Source organism: Epinephelus moara, chromosome 5 (assembly GCF_006386435.1).
Source record: "Epinephelus moara isolate mb chromosome 5, YSFRI_EMoa_1.0, whole genome shotgun sequence".
Lineage (NCBI taxonomy): Eukaryota > Metazoa > Chordata > Actinopteri > Perciformes > Serranidae > Epinephelus > Epinephelus moara.
Window position 1 is genome coordinate 540338 of NC_065510.1, and position 21380 is coordinate 561717.

Consider the following 21380-nt stretch of genomic DNA (forward strand, 5'->3'; position numbering starts at 1 on the left):
TTGGCTCATCCATTCAAACTCCTCTATGTGAACTGTATAACTGCTCAGTGATCAGGAAAGCCACCCCGATCACAGAGGACCCTTGTCACCCCCTTCACCACTCCTTTTAGTTACTTTTATCAGGCAGACGGTACAAACTCCCACTAGCCTGGAAAAACGTCTACAAGAATTCTGAATCTGAATCTGAATCTGAAGAAATCCTTCATTTCCTCTGCAATAAACACCCTGAAGAGCCCAGTCTCACTCCGAAGTTGTCGAAATCCAGCGCTTGGGCAGTGACTTGCTGCGTCAGAAATCAACGAAAAAAGGCATCCTTAAATGTTGGCATGATATGCGGCCGGTTGCCGTTATAGTTTAACGGCGCCTGGTGTCAGGGGGAAACGCGGCACGACAAGGACGAAAGTTAAGGCGGTGAAAGTCCAAGTGGGGAAGGCGGGAGGATCCAACAAACACTGACTTTCACCCGAGAGAGCGGTGTTCGCATCCCGTTCCCACTTACCCAACTACCTGCCCGTCTGTCTGACTGTCTGTCTGGCTGTCTGTTGTCAGACGTGAAATTTTGGTTGGAATGAAAATCGTGTTAACATGTATTTTAAATTATATTTAAAATGTGTAATGATGCTAGAGTTTTGTGATGCAAGGACATTAAAATTCTGACATTTTGCAGACGTTGGGTTTTGTTCTCCATACTTTACGACTAAATGTGGTTGTTTTACATTAAGATGGCGTTGGCATGAGACCTTTGGAAGACACTGGATTTCAGTTACTTAACAACACACCTTAAAACCAACAAAATATCAACGCCATCTATCCTCAGTACTCAAAGTTGATGTTGGCATTAGACGTCACAACCTAAATTCAATTAAATATCAATGCCTAAAGACGTTGGTGGCCAGTTGGGTTCACTCCACTACATTTATTTGAATCAGCAAATACATTATCATGTTTAATTCTAGGTTAAGACAGTGGTTCCCAACTCATAAAGCCATGGGGTCCAGATTTCTCCTTAGTCGTTAGTTCAAAGTCCACACAGTTTATTCAGCGTCATAATTGGTTTGACCATGTTGTCCAGCTCGTTTGTTGTCTTTGTCAAGCAGCTGTCTGTTAGTCACTCACGCTACAGCAGAAAATGGCACTCCAAATTAAAGGCTTTGTGCTGGAAATGCACTGTACTTAAAAATAAAGTGTCTTTTATTTATTTTTTACTAACCTGACATCGAATCACTCGCAGACCATTCAGAATGGACCCACCAGTTGGGAACCATTGGGTTAAGATACGCCTTTATTGATTTGTTGGAGAAATTCACAACCCACCCAGCAGTGTAAAACTTCATCCTCCTTTACCAGCTGCAACCTTAAAGTGATGCATCGATATTTATAAAAAATATACAAACATAGTTATTTATTTTTCATCTACTCAACAAGTGTTTTTTTGTTGTGTGATGAGAATTATAGCTGGGTACATGTGACACAGTACTTCCTGTAATCCTGAGGGACATGAAAATATGCCATGACACCTTAATTCACAGCGTTACTTATCCATCACATTGATGCAATTTAAATAAACACGGATTAAGGCGAGAACCTTTTAAATATACATTTTTTATACTTAATTAATGACCAGTGTCTACACTGAGCCCTCATTCTACCCAAATTTGACTCCCTTTTTTCACCATGACGTAAAAATGCTGAGTACCTTTGGAATGAAGAGCAGGGCGAGCGTCACAGTGATGGTCACATGGGTGTGCGTGAAGGAGAGCAACAACATCCAATCAGGATGAAGAGAGGGAAAGGTGAACCTGAGGGCAACAGAGAACACCAGATAAAGTCACATAAGCTGCTCTGCTGCAGGTTAGCCGTCCTGAATCTGAGAGGTTCAGAGACATGTTCGCTGGTTACCTGAGCAGGTGAAACATGGAGGAGAGGAGCAGCTCGTTGTGGATGGCGATGCCCATGTAGCGAGGCTCGTGGAAGGCTGAGGGGACCGGCCTGACGGCGGTCCAGAGGGAGCTGCCCCAGCACAGGAACAGAAGCTCAGCTGTGGCAGAACAAAGTCAGTTCAGGTAAAATAATAATGCAGATGTTTGAGGTAAGTATGATTTATCAGTCTAATACTGATGAACTGCTAAATAATGTGTAAACTGTCAAGATAGTTGGTTACTTTATTTTTTAAGGTGAATTCTTGTTACTTTAGCCTTATTGTTGTAGTTTCATAGTTCGACTTTGACCTACCGTTGTTTCCTGTGCAATGAGGGATTATCACTGATACTGCAGTTGTCGTTACCTTTGGTTTTATCCCCAAAATTAAGTAAGACTAAATAATCTGATCCCTCATGCTTTGCATTGGGTTCCTGGTTTGAACCCAGGGTGGAGGAGCCCTTCTGTGTGGAGTTTGCATGTTCTCCCCGTGTCAGCGTGGGTTTCCTCCAGGTGCTCCAGCTTCCTCCCACAGTCAAAACACATGCAGGTTAATTGGTGACTCTAAATTGTCCGTAGGTGTGAATGTGAGTGTGAATGGTTGTCTGTCTCTATGTGTCAGTAAACCCTGCCTCTCGCCCAATGTCAGGTGGGATAGGCTCCACCCCCCCCGCAACCCCCAACAGGATAAGCGGTTATGGAAAATGAATAAAATCTTCTTGACCATTATTTGAGGTCAAAGTATGAGCAAAGTCAGTTGATTGTTGTTTTTACAAAATGTTTAAACCATTTTAAGTTTTCAGTATATCACTTAAAAGATCACTGTAAAAGTAATCTCAGGTGTCCAGGCTCGTCTTCACCTCTGCTGCCACTCACCCACAGCCATCATGTAGTCCCAGCGGTCCAGGTAACACAGGTTGAACCCCTGACCGTCCGACGTGTTGGTTGTGATGAACACCGGGATGTTCCTGTCGCGGTTCTGCAGGACGCCGACCGTCCACGCACACAGGAACCAGCTGACCGTCATCAGCATCACTCCCAGGATCCTCAGCAAGTGGAGGCTGGACATGTAGGGCACCCTCTGGGCCGTGCGCGAGAGGAACACCTTCAGGACCCTGTAGAGGCAAGAATCAATTAATGTTTCACTGCTGAAGACAAAATGTGGGAAATGTAGATACAGTGCCTTGGGGTTTGTCCTATTACAATCTGTGATTTAAATCGATTTTTATTGGGGATTTTGGGCCTTTCAGAGCAGGTGTATATATACTGAGATCAAGTGACACTTGGGTTGCACACAGTTGGATTTTATTGAACTAATTATGTGACTTCTGAAGGTCAATGGTAACATCAGATCTTATTAAGGGGCTTCATAGCAAAGGGGTGAATACATTTGCACGCACCACTTCTCCTTTTTGAAGGAGGACTTTTTGGACTTTTGAAGTGAGACAATTTTTGAAGTGAGACAATTTAACTGTGGCTGACAATTACAGGATCATGGCACATTTAATTTTCCTTTTCCAGAAGTAAAAATAACAAACATGTTTCTGGTGAGGTATGATAGTGTTTTTACATCTTTGAGATCTATACCTCAACTCCAAGTTCTACCAGCTGACGGCCTCCTAAAGATCTAACAAACCTGCTAGGTTTATGCAGCACTTTAATATCTATTCTTTAAGTGCAGACTGTGATCTGAGTATTTCTAATAGGTGAATGTTTTTACCAACTAAACGTCAGTAGAATAATCGCAGTGTTGAAGTCTAACAGGATGTTACTGTAAAATAAAAGAAATTACAAACCCACCTGTACATTTTCAGTGTGACAGTCCCGTAGACGATGGAGAAGCCGAGCATTCGGACCCAGCGGAGCAGAATACACCTGAATGTACTCGGCTTGAAGTACATGATGAACACCTGCAGAGACACAGACAGAGGGAGACACTCACTCTAAGTCAAATACTACCATACTAGTTCTAATGCTGCTACAAGTACTACTGTTACTATGGGATACACAGGAATGCAATCAGGCACTCTAGAAATATAGAAAACGAGGAAGGAAATGTTAAAAAGCCTTTGTTGTAGTGGCTAAATCATTAAAATAGCTAACATGTTTCGACCACTGCAGATCTTTGTCAGGGCTTTAAAAACATACAACAAAGGCATGGCCCCACCTATATCGTATCAGGAACCAATCAGAGGCCATCATATTACTTAACTTTTACTATCATTATTGGTGCTTCTGCTGCTGTTACTATAAATGTCACTCCCATACAGACACTAAATAACACGTCTCATCAGCATTAACAGACTAAAACTTCCTTTTTAAAAAGTACAATGTGTTTTTTTACATTGTGAATACGTTCAGTCGGTCACACTCAGCAGCAGGTTTTCAGTTCAGTACATAACAGTAGAGTGGATGACTGTAATCCAGGAATTAAAGCTCATTCTGCTGTGACAGTCAGTCTCCGTCACTCTGGATAAGAGCATCAGCCTAAAGCCTAAAATGTGAATGCAAATTTGTATCATTGTGTTGGAACCACTCATAAAGGATAAAACCACTCAGAGTGAATACATATAGAATCAGAGACGACGGACAGTAAACATCCAGACGAAGGCGGTTTTAATCAGCAGAAATGGCCTGCACTCACGGGCAGATTGGGGTCTCGGTTATAGACGGGGAGGTAATCTGATTGGTCGATCTAAAGCTACGATGACTGGGTGGAGCCAAAAAAGAAACCCCAGTGACCTCAGTGAGTACGGGTTCTCTGTGATAACCTCGTGACGTTTCTATGATCCTAATAACTTCAGTAATCCCCTGATTTTTCTTCTAGCGCTATGATGATGCTCGTGGTTTAAGTTAAATGTCTCCACAGCTGTTGGATGCAATGTCACAAAATTTGGTTCACACATTCATGTTCCCCTGACAGGTCAGGACATTTCCAGCCATGTTTGTATCAACAAAATTAGGCATCTTTTAACAAAACGTCGGGCCGTCTGTCCAGCCGTGTTACTAGTGACAAAAGCAGGTATTTTTTAATGAGAGTTTGGCACATTTCCAGATGTGTTTGTAACAACAAAAGTGGGTCATCTTTAACAACACATTTGGACATTTTCAGCCATGTTTGTAGTGACAAAAGTGTGTATTTTTTAAGAACACGTCGAGACGTGTCCAGATGTGTTCGCAGCAACAAAAACAGGTATTTCTAAACAAGAGTTCTGGATTTTTCCAGAAGTGAGTTTAATTTAACGACACATCTGAACATTTCCAGCTGTGTTAGTAGCAATAAAAACAACTATTTTTAACAAGCGTTCAGGACATTTCCAGCTGTGTTTGTAGCAACAAAAGCAGGCATTTCTAAACAAGCATTCTGGACATTTCCAGTGGTGACTGTACCAACAAAAATAGGTATAATTGAACGGCATGTCTGGACATTTTCAGCCATGTTTGTGGTGAGAAAAAGTGTGTATTTTTTAACAACACGTCGGGACATGTCCAGAGTTGTTTGCAGCAACAAAAACAGGTATTTCTAAACAAGAGTTCTGGATTTTTCCAGCAGTGACTGTAGCGACAAAGGTAGGTTTAATTTAACGACACATCTGGACATTTCCAGCCGTGTTAGTAGCAATAAAAACAACTATTTTTAATAAGCGTTCAGGACATTTCCATTTGTAGCAACAAAAGCAGGTATTTTTTTAACAACATGTCATGACATGTCCAGCCTTGTTTGTAGCAACAAAAGCAGGTATTTCTAAACAAGCATTCTGGACATTTCCAGTGGTGATTGTACCAACAAAAATAGGTATAATTGAAAGGCACGTCTGGACATTTCCATCCGTGTTTCTAGCAACAAAAGCAGGTATTTTTTTAACGAGAGGTGGAGACATTTCCAGTTGTGTTTGTAGCAACAAAAACAGGTATAATTTAACGACATGTTGGGAAATTTCCAGTTTTGTTGGAAGAACAAAAGTGGGTATTTCTAAACAAGAGTTCTGGACATTTCCAGTAGTGATTGTCGCAGCAAAAGCAGGTATTTCTTAATGAGATTCTGGAACATTTCCAGCCATTATTGCAGCAACAAAAGCAGATGTTTGTTTGTAGCAAAAACATTGGGTACTTTTTAACAACACGCTGGGATATTTCCAGCTGTGTTTGGTTGTGGCGACAAATGTGGACATTTTTTAACAACAGCTAGGGACATTTACAGCGGTGACTGTAGCTACAAAAATAGGTATCAATTAACGACAGTTGGGAAATTTTCAGCCATGTTTGTTTGTAGTGAAAAAAGTGGGCAGTTTTTAATGGCACGACTGGCGGCGTTTGTAGCAACCGAACCGAGTATTTTAAGCCAAAATTGAAACGTAAAGTTTCAACATATCTGCTTCATGTAAAACCTACAAATGTAACATATCTGTTGTTTGCAGAAATGAACAATGCCAACATTTAATCTAGTGACTGGGTTGGATTTGTAAGGACAGTACTTGAGTAAATGTACTTACATATTAGTACTTGTACCACTAATGATAGTAGCAGTAAGTGTAGCAGTAGTAGGAGCAGTAGTAGAAGACCTAAAGAGACTAAAGTACAAGTAGGGATTTGTAGCCTACTTGCCGTAAGTACTGCACTCCTAACCCAGCTTCACACTCTGATTACTTTAATCAATACAATCATTAAGCTTTCAGAAACCTCTTACAGAGCAGGACGAGCACTACGACCGTTCTCCACGTGCACAACAAACAAGCCCTCCAACAGGTGATCTGTTTGTAGATGAAATGGACGCCCTCTCCTGTCAGTGACCCCTTGCTGAGATGAGAGTGAACTCTGACCTTTCTGACCAACTTTCAGAACTACAGTCAGACATGTGGGCTGCAATTCACCTTTGAATTTCTCCAAACAGAACTCAAAATACCAAAAGAGATGTTGGTGATTTTTCTGCACTTCCTGCCCTGTCTTACATCACTGTACTGTACAGTATACATAGCTTTACTGTTTAAATCATATTGCTCTGTATCCTGTATTTATCGTCATCTTACAGTGTTACTATTTTGAACAGCTTCAGCCTTTTCTCGCTCATTGTCCTCAACGAATCCTTTGCACTGCCCTTAATTTACTCAAGCATATTCAAATTTCATTGTATAGTTGTGACGTCTACATTTTATCTTTCAATTTTATACTTCTCTTTTCTGTTTCTGAATGAATAAAACATTTAAATCATTAGATTAAAAACTGCCAATATATCACAAGTATAGACTAAAGCAGTGGTTCCCAACTGGTGGGTCCCGGGTCCATTCTGAATGGACCGCAAGTGACTCACAAACGTGTCAAGTTTGTAAAAAACACACTTTATTTTGAAGTACAGTGAATTTCCAGCACAGAGCTTTTACTTTGAAATGCCGTTCCCTGCTGTAGAGTGAGTGACTAACGGGCAGCTACATGACAGAGACAGCAAACTAGCACGACGACATGGGCAAATGCAAGTAAATTGACCTTGAACAAATAACAATGACAAATGAGAAATCTGGACCCTGTGGGAATTACTGGACCAGAGGAAGAATATTGTTAATGTTTGCTGCTTGCTTTACTGTCTTGTAATTGACAGAGGTATGAGTTTTAAAACTTCCAATGTGTAGGAATTAGGGGCATCTATTGGCAGAGATGGTACATAATATTCATAACAATGTTTCATTAGGGTATAATCACCTAAAACTAAGTATCATTGTGTTTTCATTAGCTTAGAATGAGCTGTTATATCAATAATAATATCCACAAACAGAGCGGCTCATCTTCCACAGAGTTTGCTTTGTTTGTGTTGTTTCAACTGTAGCTCAAAATGGACAAACCACAGTGGTTCTAGATAGGGCCATTTTACGACGGCCACCATAGCTCCCCTGCACGCTTGGTGCACAGGAGAAGTTTCAGTTCTGCAACCTCATTGCTAGATGCCACAAAATCCACATGCTGGACCTTTAAGTCTTAAGAACGGTTAGAAAACTGGAGCAGCTATTGTGAAGTAAAATAAATAGCACCACATCTCAGTATAACACATGTCAACAACAACACCAACTGCAAAACCTCCAAACTGACAATAAATTTCAATCAACGTTGTCTCTAAAAACAGTTAAGCTAAATGTACCCAATAAACTGGCAACATGTTACAGCAATGGTTCCCAACTGGTCCAGCTACGAGGTCCAGTTGTCTCTTTAGTCATTACTGTAGTTCATGGTCCACACAGTTTAATACATTCAGTGTCATGCTTGGGTTTGGCAGGAAACTGGACTTAGAAAATGCAGCTCTGTGCTGGAAATTCACTGTCCCTAAAAAAAAGAATTATTTTTACAAAATAGACATGTTTATAAGTCACTTGCGGTCCATTCAGAATGGATCTGCGACCCACTTTTGGACTGTGACCCAGCAGTTGGGAACCACTGTGTTACAGAGTACTTGTATCTGACTGACAGATCTCTCGGCCTATCACACTCAACCTTAACCTCAAGTAAACCCAATGCTTATCGTAATCCCCCCCAAAAATCCTGATTCTGGGAAATGAATTAGGATTGTCTCCTGTACCTGCCAAGATGGCAGCGAGTGGAAATATCAAATCCAGGCCTCAAACTGCCCCTTCAGAAATCCTCTTGTCACCAACATTATACCCATGGATTTCTATTTGTTCTAATCTACAGTCTGTAATCTGTTCAGTCATCACTGCTCATGCAAAAAAAACCTCTTAACTCCATAAGTTTATTATTTTTTTAAATTGATGCTTAATGTGTTCAAAGAGGTCTTTTCACATTGCCACATGGTATCCATATTATATCTCCATTTGTACAGTATCTTCCCCTTTTACACCAACTCACACAGAGGGAACCTGACCCAACTTGTTATCCAGAATATTATATCTGAAGAAAACAGTATGTTTACATGACATTAGAGAAAATCAATTTATTGTGTTAGTCTGGCTAAAAACACCCAGATAATGAGACTGGGAGTTGAATTCTTCCTGCATGTATACAGTCAATCAGACCCAAACTGGTCTAGACGCTCTGCACATGCTCCACAGTGTCCGCCCCCGGGCTTTGACCTGGAAGTCAATGAATCAATTTCAGTCAATCAGTTTTATTTAAGCCCAATATCACAAATCACAAAAAAAGGGAAATCCAAGGCAGTCTTCTTTAAATGTATAGAAAGCCTTTATTTAAAAAATGGCTGTTTCATTTAGAAAAGGTTAAAACATGATGAAAGTGGGTTACAGCCCACGCGTTTCGACACAAAAGCCTTCTTCAGGGTGTAACCCTCAGCACACTAATGCTCCTTACATAGGATGATTAGGAACACCTGAGTAGGTAGGAGGAGCTCCTTACATAGGATGATTAGGAACACCTGAGTAGGTAGAGGAGCTCCTTACATAGGATGATTGGAATCACCTGGGTAGGTAGGAGGACAATAGAAACATGATAAATAACAGATCATGACCAATAGATGGCTCCACCAATTGTTAAACAATTAAATACAGAAAAAAAGAAAAAGAAAAAACACTGTGTCTGTAATGATAGAAAAAAAGTTACAAAAAAGGACTGAAATCAATGTCTCTCTGATCAATCTTAGCCTTGTAGACTCTATTTGCAAATCTGTTTGACATAATTTTTGCCTGATTTTCAAATTCAGAGTATTATTATTATTCAATGTACAGTTTTATGTTTCTATTGTTAGTGTTCAAAAAATCATAAAACAATAAGAGTTCCTCCTCAGAACCTGTCCAAAACAACAAAATGTCATCAATATACCTCCCCCACCATTTTATCTTGTCATTATATCTGGTGTGAACGACTTCTTTTTCCCATAGTCCCAAAAAAAGAGAGGCATAACTTGCCTCACAGGGCTTTACAGCATACAACATCCCTCTGTCCTTAGGACCCTCGCAGCGGATAAGGAAAAACTCCCCAAAAGCATTAAATGTGTAACAGAAGAAGAAGACGGTAACAACATGGAGAAATCTACATCCAGAGCCGTGACGTTTTGGGTGGGCGAGGAGACACAGTTCATGTTGTGTCAGCTGGAAGAGTTAAATATTTTAAAAAACATGGATGGGAGGAAAACATGGAGTGGCGATTGTTTGGTCTGTGACATAAAAGGTCAACCAGCAAAAGGTCCAATACTAACAAGCTGAAATGGGGCTCCACCTACTGTAGTGGAATTGAACATACTTCGGTCAATGAATCGATTCCCCTCCTGTGCTTATATACTGGGACAAGGACAGTAGTCCAATTAAATGGCACAGTGGAACTATAATGGTAGCTCCACTTAACTGTGCGTGTAAACGTACTGACTGACTTTGTGGTGGTTTTGCCTCTTGTTCTGTTGGTTTACGTCTCTTTGAGGTCATTTTGTGTCTCTTTGCAGTTCCTTTGCAGCTCATTGTGGTCATTTTAAGTCTCTTGCTGATTGGTACATGTTAATGTAAGTGACATTTTACCCATAAAGGCCAGGGGGGCCCTGACATTTTGGGCCCCAGGACCTGTGCCTCGTAGACCCATTCAATAATCCATATATGGCAATAATGCAATTAAAATAAAAGGCATGTCATTATTTTCATGTGTGTGCATGTGACAAACTAAGTGTACTACAAACACTAGATGATGGTCAGCACACTCCCAGTTTGGAGAAGCAGCAGGAGTGCAAACATGGAAACCAAGCAATGTACTGCTGTGGACCGAGGCAGCAGCGAAACATATTTTAGCCATCTAAAAACAGTCAATTGAAGTGGATGCTATATTGAGAGTATTTTGACTCCCCATCTATGCTCTCGTCAAAGTCACCATACTCCACTGACAAATACAGTAATTTTGGCTCACAGAGCACAGGAGCTGCTGGTCTGCCTCTGCTTCAATCAGTTAGTTAGTTTGTGTTTCTGTGTGACTATGGCGAATCTTAACCAACCCTTTTAAATGCCAAAGTCACACAATAACACAAACAAACTAACTGATCGAGGCAGCAGTAGACCAGCAGCTCCTGTGTTCAGCAATCTTAAATCACTGTTTTTCTCAATGGAGTCTGGCTTTGAAGAGAGTGATATAATGGCTTCAGTTGCCAGTCAGAAACTGCTGTCTGATAGCAAGGTACAGCAGTGAAAATATTCTAAATATAGTGCAATCTTAAATTAAAAGAGATTTTTTTTTTAAAGTGGCTAAAATACATTTTTGCTGCTGCATCCGTCCACTGATGTATATTGCATAGCTTTTGTGTTGAACTCCTGCCTGCTTTTCTGTACTAAGGGCGTGCCGACCACCATCTACTGCAGGCAATACACTGACTATTGATGAGTACCCCTGACAACCCTACTTTAAAACGTCCAAACTATCCCTTTAAGTTACCAGAACACAACAGAAGAAAACAGAAAAAAAAGCCAAGTGTTCCTTATTACACCCATCACTGTATCCAGTATTTTAAACAGTGATAGGGAATTTCATCTCCTTAATTAAGTCACCCTTTCAGTCATGGCCGTCTTTAATTTATTCTAAATGAACTAGAAAAGTAATTTCCTGTGCACAGGGACCTGAATCACTCCTGTGTTTAAATAAACGTACATTAATTTATATGTAGATGTCACTTAATTAAAATAAAGATATTTTTAGTTCTTGCATGCGATGGTCATTTTTACGTTCTTTTGTAATCATCCCCCAGTGTTTAGTGAAGACGAGCAGAGCTGCCCGCCATAAGAACATCCCATTAACATGTTCACACATCACACATGAAAATGAATCAATGATCAATAACCTGCAGCAGAGTGCCAGCTCAGCAGGAACGGCTCACATCGACTGACACTTTCTGACAGATGGATAAAGAGTCACGGCTGACTAACGTTAACGGCTCTTTAATTGGTAAAATTAATCTAAAGATTGATTGATAATCGTTATGAAAACTGCCGACTACCTTCCCACCCACCCCGTTTCCTCTTACACACACACACACGCACACACACACACACACACACACACACACACACACGCCCTCAACCCATTCACCCTCCCACAAATGGTCCATTATGATATAATCTGTGGTGCTGTGCTGCGCAGTGATCTGTAAAGAGCTCTAATCTGTGACACTCTCAGCTCGGTCAGACACTCACCGGGAAGTAGAGGAGCAGAGAGCCGAACAGGATCGTCTCCAGCAGCAGGAGACCGGACGCCCGGATCCTCTGAGGGACCAGAAAAACAAAAAACAGAAAGTTACAAGGAGCTGGTCGAGAGGATAACGCACCCAACCAGTGTGTTTTCACCTTATAATATACTAAAAATCAGAAGAACTGCTCAGATCTCTTACTTTAATAAGAGCAGCAGTGTTGAAGTACTTACAAAAAAAGTCCTGCATTCAAAACTTTACTAAATAAAAGTACAAAAGTATGGGGTACCAAAGTACTCATCACGCAGAATGTCCAAATAGTACATAGTTAAAACAACCCAAGAACAAATAGAACAATGGCCAACCATCAGGGAGAAGAACACAGTGAGTCTGTCTCAAAGCCAAAAAAATTCAGGCTTTAGAAATCCAAGCTGTGACAGGACACTTTGGCCAATCACAGATAATTTCAGAGAGAGCGCGTTCCTATTGGCTCGTCTAAAAATGCAGATCAGGCTGCCAGGAAAGCCGTTCAGCCTTGAAGCAATTTTTTTCCAGTGGCCACTTGCGGTATTGCAGCAAAAAGCATTTTCCCCATAGACCACCATTATAAAAGACACGTCTGTAAAACTATTGAGAGGACACCTCAAACTGAAAACAAGGTCAATTATGATGCTTTTGATTCTGAAATTTTGAGCCATAGCAATTTTATATTTGTAAAATGGGAACTCGTGGGAGAGGCCAGTGGGAGAAACACCACTGCACATATTCAGTGGGCGGCATATCACGGAAGTTAACCCAGAAGCTAGAAAACTTTTTCGGCATATGTGCCAGGCGAGCAACTCCATAGAAAAGAATAGGAGCTGTCTTGGCCTCTGGTATCTAGTTATTATTAAAATCTATGATGCAGATGTCTGTGTACGTCCCTTTTGGCGAAAGCCTGATTCAGTGAAGAGGAATCCTGCAGAGAACGTTACTGTTCTAGCACTGACAACTGCCTACACGGCAAGGCAACCAAAAAAAGGAAGACGGACTGATCAAAAAGAGAGTCTGAGAATAAACGAAATAAAAACACACGTCTATATGGGCAAAGTGTTTCAGAGATGAAGAGAAAATGTTGCTCAAAGTTTAGCCCTCTGCTAACTGGAGCCAAAAGCTCACAGCTGTGGTTTCAAGTTTACGTTTATGTAGCTGACATTAGTGAGAGCCTCGAATCCCAGTGTCTCCTCCGTCCAACTCCCCGCAGCTACAGACCACGTTGCCAGGTAGAGAGCATGCAGCAGCTCCAGAGACTGACCCCCAGTCAGTGGCCAAAGCAACACGAATCCAGCCGGTGCGAACCCTAACTTGAACAGCCCCGACTCCCCACCGGATCAGCAAACTTTCTGTTGCTGCAGTTACACAGATTAGATGCGGCGCTGTCCCTGGCCACCAGCCTGCTGTGACAACCAGTGCTGGGGGGGTTGTGCTGCCTGAAATTGAGCTGTTTAAGCCTCCAACTATCCATCTCCCGGTAAAGCTGTCCACAGTGGCGGTGAGCAAGGTGGAGGGACTATGGAGTGGCTAGCAGCTAATTTTTGTCTCAACTGACCTTTTGCTAAGCCCCGCCCCTTTGTGATGGTCCAAAAAGCTGTCAGAGTAAGCATGGAGCCCACACTGTCACTAACTGTACTCCCTGAAGAAATATGATCATATTTTTGGAAAAGTGAAGCAGTGATTCCAGAGAGAAGCAGACAGAGGGGTCTGCAGTCTGTGTTTGAAGGATATATCCAGGATGTCAAACTGACTCAGCAGCAACAACAGGTTAAAAAGACAAAGATAGTTAGAAGCTAAAGCCGAACTATAGGCTACAGATCACAGTGTAAAAGTGAACCACCACATCACTGCTGATCGCCACACAACACAATGAATATAAAGGGAAACTTTGCTGATATTGAACCAGCTGTGTGGCATCACAGTGTGTGCAGATGAACCGTGTTTGACTTCACCCCCGTGCTGCTGCCAGCACCCAGACCTCTGCTGGTGGACGGGCAGGGATCTTCAGGGGAAGTCAAACAACGTTCATCTACGTATTATTGACATGAAGACTGAAAGGCAGGTTTAGGATAATCACAGTCTACATTAGCAATTACATAAGACTTAAAAAGTAAACAAACAGCTAAATGTTTTGACATAATGTATCCTGGCTCAGTGCCTGGAACAGCTCTCCTTCATCCAACCCCATCCGTATGGTGTCCCCCCGCCGAGCCAAAAAGACCCTGACTCACCCGGTTTCTACGATGCCTGTAGGCCACCAGCATGCTGACGAAGATGAGGAGCATGAAGACGCCCTGGACGGCCAGCACGGCGCCCCTGAGAAGCCAGGCCTCTTGCACCCAGCAGGGGGTACTGTCCTGGCAGCTCTTACAGCCCGGCCAGCACGGGAGACAGATGGGCATGTTCGGGTAGCACACACCGCCGCCGCCGTCATCACTCGCGTTCACAGGGCCGCCATCTGCATCGACACCTACACAAACCCATGTGAAGACCTCAGATACATGTGACTTGCACCAAAACCTCACACAGCACAGACAGCAGTATAATCTGGAACCAGTCATCGTTTAATGCCTCTAAAGGTTTTATTTCTCTGTTTTAGTATAAAAGAATCACAAGTAGCCAAGGTTAAATTTCTCGCCCACCACCACCACAAAGAACCAGGGTTTGATTTCTATCCTGATTCCTCTGAACGTGAAAACTGTCCTATCCTGTCCTTTTCACTGCACTAGCAACTCTTGGTGCTTGAAGTGGAGGATGAACTCGAAGTAGGGAGAGTGGGAACTTCCTGCATGCCACAGAGGAAGCAGGTTTGCCTCCAACTTTCCACAGGCCAACAGTTGTCAGCAGAGACAAAGAGCATCTGGGGATAAGGTACAAATAAAGCTTCGAACAGCTCTAGTCTGTAGAAATGTTCTGGTATTAAAGGTCCAGTGTGTGGGATTTAGGGGGATATACTGGCAGAAGTGGAATATAATATAGTAAGTTTGTTATCTTTAGTGTATAATCACCTAAAAATAAGAATGGTTGTGTTTTTGTTACCTTAGAATGAGACGTTTATATCTACATAAGGAGCAAGTCCTCCTTTATGGAGGTCGCCATCTTGCACCGGCATGTTTCTGCAGTAGCCCAAAGTGAACAAACCAAACACTGTCTCTAGATAGGGACATTTGCGTTGTTGCATCGGCCACCATAGTTAGAAGCCCATCTGCAATGAGCAGCATTGCAAAAAACTTTTTTTTTCTAGCTTTAAACTGCCTTCAGTGTTTTCACTCGTTAAAATACATGAGACCTGTACTACGAAGCCTTTTCCGCTTACTCAGGATATCCTCTAGTTATCTGGCTTGACTAACCCTAACATTGGCTGTCTGGATAACAGGTACTACAAAGCTGGTTATCAACCAGTTCAGTAAACTCTGGGTTTTCCTATCCAGCCACGAGCGTGTTCATGTGAAAGAGGCCAGGGTGTTAATTGCAAGCGTCATCATCAGAGTCATGAATGAAGGCTGCTTCATATCATGAGATGAAATGGTTCCATAAGTGTCTGCGATTATGAGACAATAAAATATGTGTGGCGTGGGATGTAAAATGATTCTCTTGGAAATGTAGAAATATTGAAAATACTATTCAAAAATTCACAGCTGGCCGAGACTTTCATTACACGCAGTTGACAAAACTCCTCTGAATGTCACATAAAACATGTTAAAGTAACACCAGACTGTTTCTGCTGCTGAACGAAAGAGTGGAAAAGTAGTTAAAGACTGATGAGAATTTCTAGGCGCAGCCGAGTGGTGGAGGGTGTCAGGTTCGGTGACAGGAGGATCTCATCTCTGCTTTTTGCGGATGGCGTGGTTCTCCTAGCCCCATCGAACAGTGACCTCCGGCTCTTGCTGGGACAGTTCGCAGCCGAGTGTGAAGCGGCTGGGATGAGAATCAGCACCTCCAAGTCTGAGGCCATGGTCCTCAGCCGGAAAAGGGTGGATTGCCCTCTCCAGGTTGGGGGGGAGGTCCTGCCTCAGGTGGAGGAGTTTAAGTATCTCAGGATCTTGTTCACGAGTGAGGGTAGGATGAAGCGGGAGATTGACAGGCGGATTTGGGCAGCATCAGCAGTGATGCAGGCACTTAACCGGTCCGTTGTGGTGAAGAGGGAGTTTAGCCAGAAAGCGAAGCTCTCGATTTACCGGTCGATCTACGTTCCAACCCTCACCTATGGTCACGAGCTCTGGGTAGTGACCGAAAGAACGAGATCGCGAGTACAAGCGGCCGAAATGAGTTTCCTCCGCAGGGTGGCTGGGCTCAGTCTTAGAGATAGGGTGAGGAGCTCGGACATCCGGGAGGGACTCGGAGTAGAGCCGCTGCTCCTCCACATCGAGAGGAGCCAGTTGAGGTGGTTCGGGCATCTGGTAAGGATGCCTCCCGGACGCCTCACTTGGGAGGTGTTTCGGGCATGTCAAACCGGGAGGAGACCTCGGGGCTGCCCCAGGACACACTGGAGGAATTACATCACCTGGCTGGCCTGGGAATGCCTCAGGGTTCCCTCGTAAGAGCTGACGGAAGTGGCTGGGGAGAGGACTGTCTGGGCTTCTTTGCTCAGGCTGCTGCCCCTGCGACCCGGACCCGGATAAGCGGAGGATGACGAGTACGAGTACGAGGTCTGTCTGACCAAAATGTTTGTGGATTATTTTACCAATAAAATAATATCTGTTTTATCCTTGTTCTCATCACACAGGTGTCTCATGTTATTCTGAGCTGCAGTGATGAATCAGAGTGTAAAAGCAGCAGCACTGTCAGCAGTCACTGCGGACTAAGGCAAACTTGCATAATTTCAAATCCTGCTAAAATCATTTGTTTAGTGTTGCAAATGATCTCTGTGTTTGTCAGAAGCTCTGTTTTAAAACCAGTGGAAAAAGAGTCCTGGAGCAATGAAATGGATCTACTGACCTACAACAGTATACAGTATAAGCTCCTCTTTTTTACCTGAGACTCCGAACTTTTGCTAACAGGTACTTTTTTCTTCAGTGATCTAATTGGTCAGACGTCGGGTCACTGACAGGCTGTGATCTGATACCCTGCAGTTAACCTGCTCCGGAGCAAGTTAGTTGTTCAGCATCAGTTACCACAGTTTTTTTTTATCCCGGTAAAAAGAGAAACAGCTTCGTAGTACTGAAAGCCCAGAGTTAACCCTGAAGTTACCTCACTAAATTCCAATCCAGTCATCTACAGATGACTCTGCAGATTACTGGATCTTAAGTTAAAAAACGATGAGCACACACGAGCAGGTGCTAGGCAAGCTGCCCATCTTTGACATGCCAGACAACATTGGAGAAACACTGAATTGCAACGTTAAACTGATTTACTCAGTGTTTGTACTGGTATTAATCACCTGGGGTCTCACTTATAAAACAATGCGTAGAATCCATACTAAATTTGTACATACAGACAAAAGCTAAAAATGGCGTACACCAAAAATATTTGACAGTTCACACAATCAGGCTTCCACCTCACCATCTGCGTCGCTTTTTTCCTGTCTCCAGAATGTTCATAAGCATTGGCCAAAGCTTCTCCAATCAAGTCTGTCTTTATAGATCACAACTGTTGTGTGGGAAGTGGTGTACACCTCTTTCAGGCCTCATTTTGTGCATACACTTTATTTATAAGTGAGACTGGTCCGTTTGTTTTGGAAATGAGGAGACCTTTGCGGATAATTCGGCTCCTAGTAAAAAACAACCAGGGGAAGTTTCAGCTGGTTGCAATCTGCAGTCCTCACCGCTAGACGCCACTAAATCCCCCTAAAATCGTACAAACTGTTCCTTTAATACCAGATGTAAACAGGGCCATAGTCTCTCACAGTATGTCTGCTGTTTGGTGCTGAGCAGGTAGTGTGCAGTGGGTTTATCTATGGGATGGTGGGGGTTTGAGACTCAACCATACAGTAAATATTTGGGCTGTTAAAAGCAATTAATGAGCTAAAACTGAAGTATCCTGTCTCCATTGTTAAATCTGCAAATCTGAGCTGCTCTGGGAGGTAAGTTAAACTGCTCTGGTTAAATCAGGTTAATTTACATCATCTCACCTCTGCATTATAGGAATATAGACAGAAATCATAGCCTGTGTTTAGTTAAGGATGTACAGAACTTAAAATCAGAGAATACTAACTTCTTAATGGAAAAAAAAACTAAAATTACATTTGTCATCATAATCTCTGACTCTTGGTTGAGTTTAAATGGACAGTGAACAGTGTACAGGAATCATCTCTCAGTTATTTGACCCGCTGTGGGCAGCAGAGGTCAGTTATCAACTCACCTGAGTCCCGAGGGGCTATCTCAGGGTTGTAGTAACCCTCTTTACAGCGGCAGCAGTACTGACCCAGTCGAAAGCCCTGGCCTGGAGTTGGTACGCACTGCAAGAAGCACAAAGATGATACTGATTATTCTCTTTTTGTTTTTGTCTGAGGTGTTTTTGATTGTCCGTCCTTTTCCTTTGAGTTATAATAAGAATAACAACAAATAGAGCTAGTAGTCTTTCATTAGTTTTTACTGGTTTTGGTTGTTATAAGATAATTTAATATATTGCTTACAATCTCCTTTCCTTTATTTGCTTATTTCACTCTGTTGTCCTCATAATGCAAACATGACAATAGTAACTTTAGTTTATCCAGGGAAGGTTTGTTTGTCTACAGTAACACCCTGTTTCATGTTGATAAAAGTTACACATGTAAAGCTGCCCAGTTACAGAACAGAACAGTGTTGTCAAGATGCTGTATTTCTAACTTCAATACAATACACTGAAAAAATATTGATATTTGATACCATAAGGGATATACACCAACATTAAACATTAAAACCACTGGTCAGTGAAGTGAATAACATTGATCATCTTGTTACACTGCAGTGTTCAGCTGGGAAATCATTGGTCCTGGCATTCATGGGGATGCTACTGGACGTGCTCCACCCGCCGAAACGCTGCTGCAGACAAAATAACCCCCTTCATGGCAACGACACTTATCGATGCCAGTGCCCCCGCCCAACAAGACAATGTACCATGCCACACCACAAAAACTGCTCAGAAATGACCCCGGGAATGGGACAAAGAGCTCAAGGCATCGACCTGACCTTCAAATATCCCAGATCCCAATCTGATTGAGCATTTGAGGAACGTGCTGTTTACCCCAGAGGTACCCCCAATCCATGGTGGGTCCTCCTTGGACCGGACTTTGCTCTGACCTGTCAAGGCATGGACACAAGACCTCTGGGGGGTGTCCTTTGGCATCAGGGTGTTACTTCCAGATCTTTTGAGTCCTGTGGGTTGTGAGGTGGGGTACCAGCACGTCCCAAAGATGTTTGATCAGATCGGGATCCAATTTGGAGGCCAGGTTGATACCTTGAGCTCTTTGTCTCGTTCCTCAGACCATTCTTGAGCCATTTTTGTGGTGTGGCACGGTGCATTGTCCTGTTGGGGGGGGGCGTTGCCAATAGTGGGCTACCTGGTCTGCACTGGTGTTTAGGGGGGTGGAGCGTATCAGGTGGCATCCACGTGAAAGTCAGAGCCCAAGGTTTCCCAACAGAACACTGCACTGTAACAACACGATCAGTGTCAATGTTTTGGCTGATCGGTGTATCCAACAAGGCTGTAACACGCCCACGATGACTTTTCTTTTCTTGGTTAGCAGCAGAAAACAGCAGAATGACTGTAGTAAACATTAATGATAAGAGAAAGAAGGAAAGAGCAGCTGGTACCAGTGTATCAGTACTGCAGATAATTAGACTTGAAACTGTTTAAAATATTCAGAATTGATAAACATATTTTGACAACACAACTATCAATTATAACTGAGCAGTGAAACAAGACAGGAAGGATGAGTTTTTGTACCATTATTACATGGAGCAAACAAAATAAAAGAAGCAGCCGACAATATAATAAAGTCCAATAATATAGTAATTCAGTGCTTAGTTTTACCGTTCGATCTCAATTTTTTCAGCCGTCATTTTAACAATACAAGAAACAGTATGGCGCCCACTCCCTTCACAGTTCACAGACTCTCATATTACAGACAAACAGTGTCAGAAAATAAGTTTATCAAGACATTTTAGTTGAGAAACAGGCAATGTAGTCACATAAATTGCAATCCAGCAATCCTCTGCACAGCGGACAATACATCACATTGACTGAGCCGCAACCAGATGACAGTTTGACGGCTGATTGACAGCTGTCAGAAGTCGCAGTGTAGGATGACAGCACATTCAAATAACTGATGACCAGTTGAATAGTAATAATAGGAATATTGATAGCTTAACTGAATGAAATAACCATAAATATTATAAACAACAAAAGTATATAACTATAAAAATAACAGTGACAGAGAACTGCAGGCGTAATTTCACTGTCGCAAATATAATGTTAGAATCTACAACCTGTGCAGTTATAACTTTAAAGTTAAACTACATACATTGCAAATCAACAACAGCAGAGCTCTTGGGTTGATCTCTGTCTCTGGCGAACTTGGTATGTAGCGTTTATTTTATCGCCAAAGGTAACGGATATAAAAACAAGAAGGTCAAAGTTCAGGGCTCAGTGTTATGAGGATGTAGTTTGCCCAATTGTGTGCATACTGCATGCAACAGTACATAGTTTTTCAGGACAGCTGTAGTACCTACTAAAAGTAAAAAGAAAAAGTATGCGATTCGGAGCGCACCCTCTCTCTTGATCCGCTTCTAGACTTTTTGTGTCCGTGGTGACGGGCACACAAAACTACAAAAGTACAGTCGGTAGTTTGAGCAGCAGCTCTAGAGACAGCGAAAAATCTGCTGTATGATGCAAACACGCCATCCAGGGGATTTGATCTGAGAGCTGAGCAGGGAGATCTGAGTGTTGGTAACATGGAGGGAAGTTTACCACAGTTCATTTACACACACTACTGATATTATTATGACACAGAGCTGGGTGAAATCAGCAGAGTGTCACTGTTAAGTAAAAAGTCTGCAGTATTTTGATGTGATTTTATTGTTGGGTTTGATGTGAATATTAGAACTTTATTGTTCGCTGTATGAAGCAAAAGTGCAGACATTGTTCACTATGTATTAATTTCATTTGAGTAAAGTCCCCTGGAAGAGTAGTTGTTGCCAAGGCAATACAAATAACATTGAATTGTGAGAACATGAAGCAGTGCTGCTTTTCAGCTGCTGCTGAGAGGCTAACAGTACCTGAATGAATAAAGGTTAAAAAAGGGGGTCACATTACTCTCTCTCAGTCTATTTCCCTCTGATGCCAGCTTCAGTTTAGCCTGTCGGGCCCACACACACACACACACACACACACACACACA

The 21380-nt window shown here is 42.4% G+C and overlaps 1 protein-coding gene across 1 annotated transcript in view; it reads right to left on the reverse strand.

The window, feature by feature from the left end:
• gpr179 (G protein-coupled receptor 179) overlaps positions 1–21380 on the reverse strand; it is a 38975-nt gene that overhangs the window by 7696 nt on the left and 9899 nt on the right. The window contains exons 3-9 of the mRNA XM_050045024.1: positions 18362–18458; positions 14293–14531; positions 12036–12104; positions 3718–3827; positions 2794–3032; positions 1900–2038; positions 1697–1799 (exon numbers count right to left, since the gene is read on the reverse strand). Of these exons, the coding sequence (XP_049900981.1) occupies positions 1697–1799; positions 1900–2038; positions 2794–3032; positions 3718–3827; positions 12036–12104; positions 14293–14531; positions 18362–18458 (996 nt within the window). The remainder of the gene's footprint in view (positions 1–1696; positions 1800–1899; positions 2039–2793; positions 3033–3717; positions 3828–12035; positions 12105–14292; positions 14532–18361; positions 18459–21380) is intronic.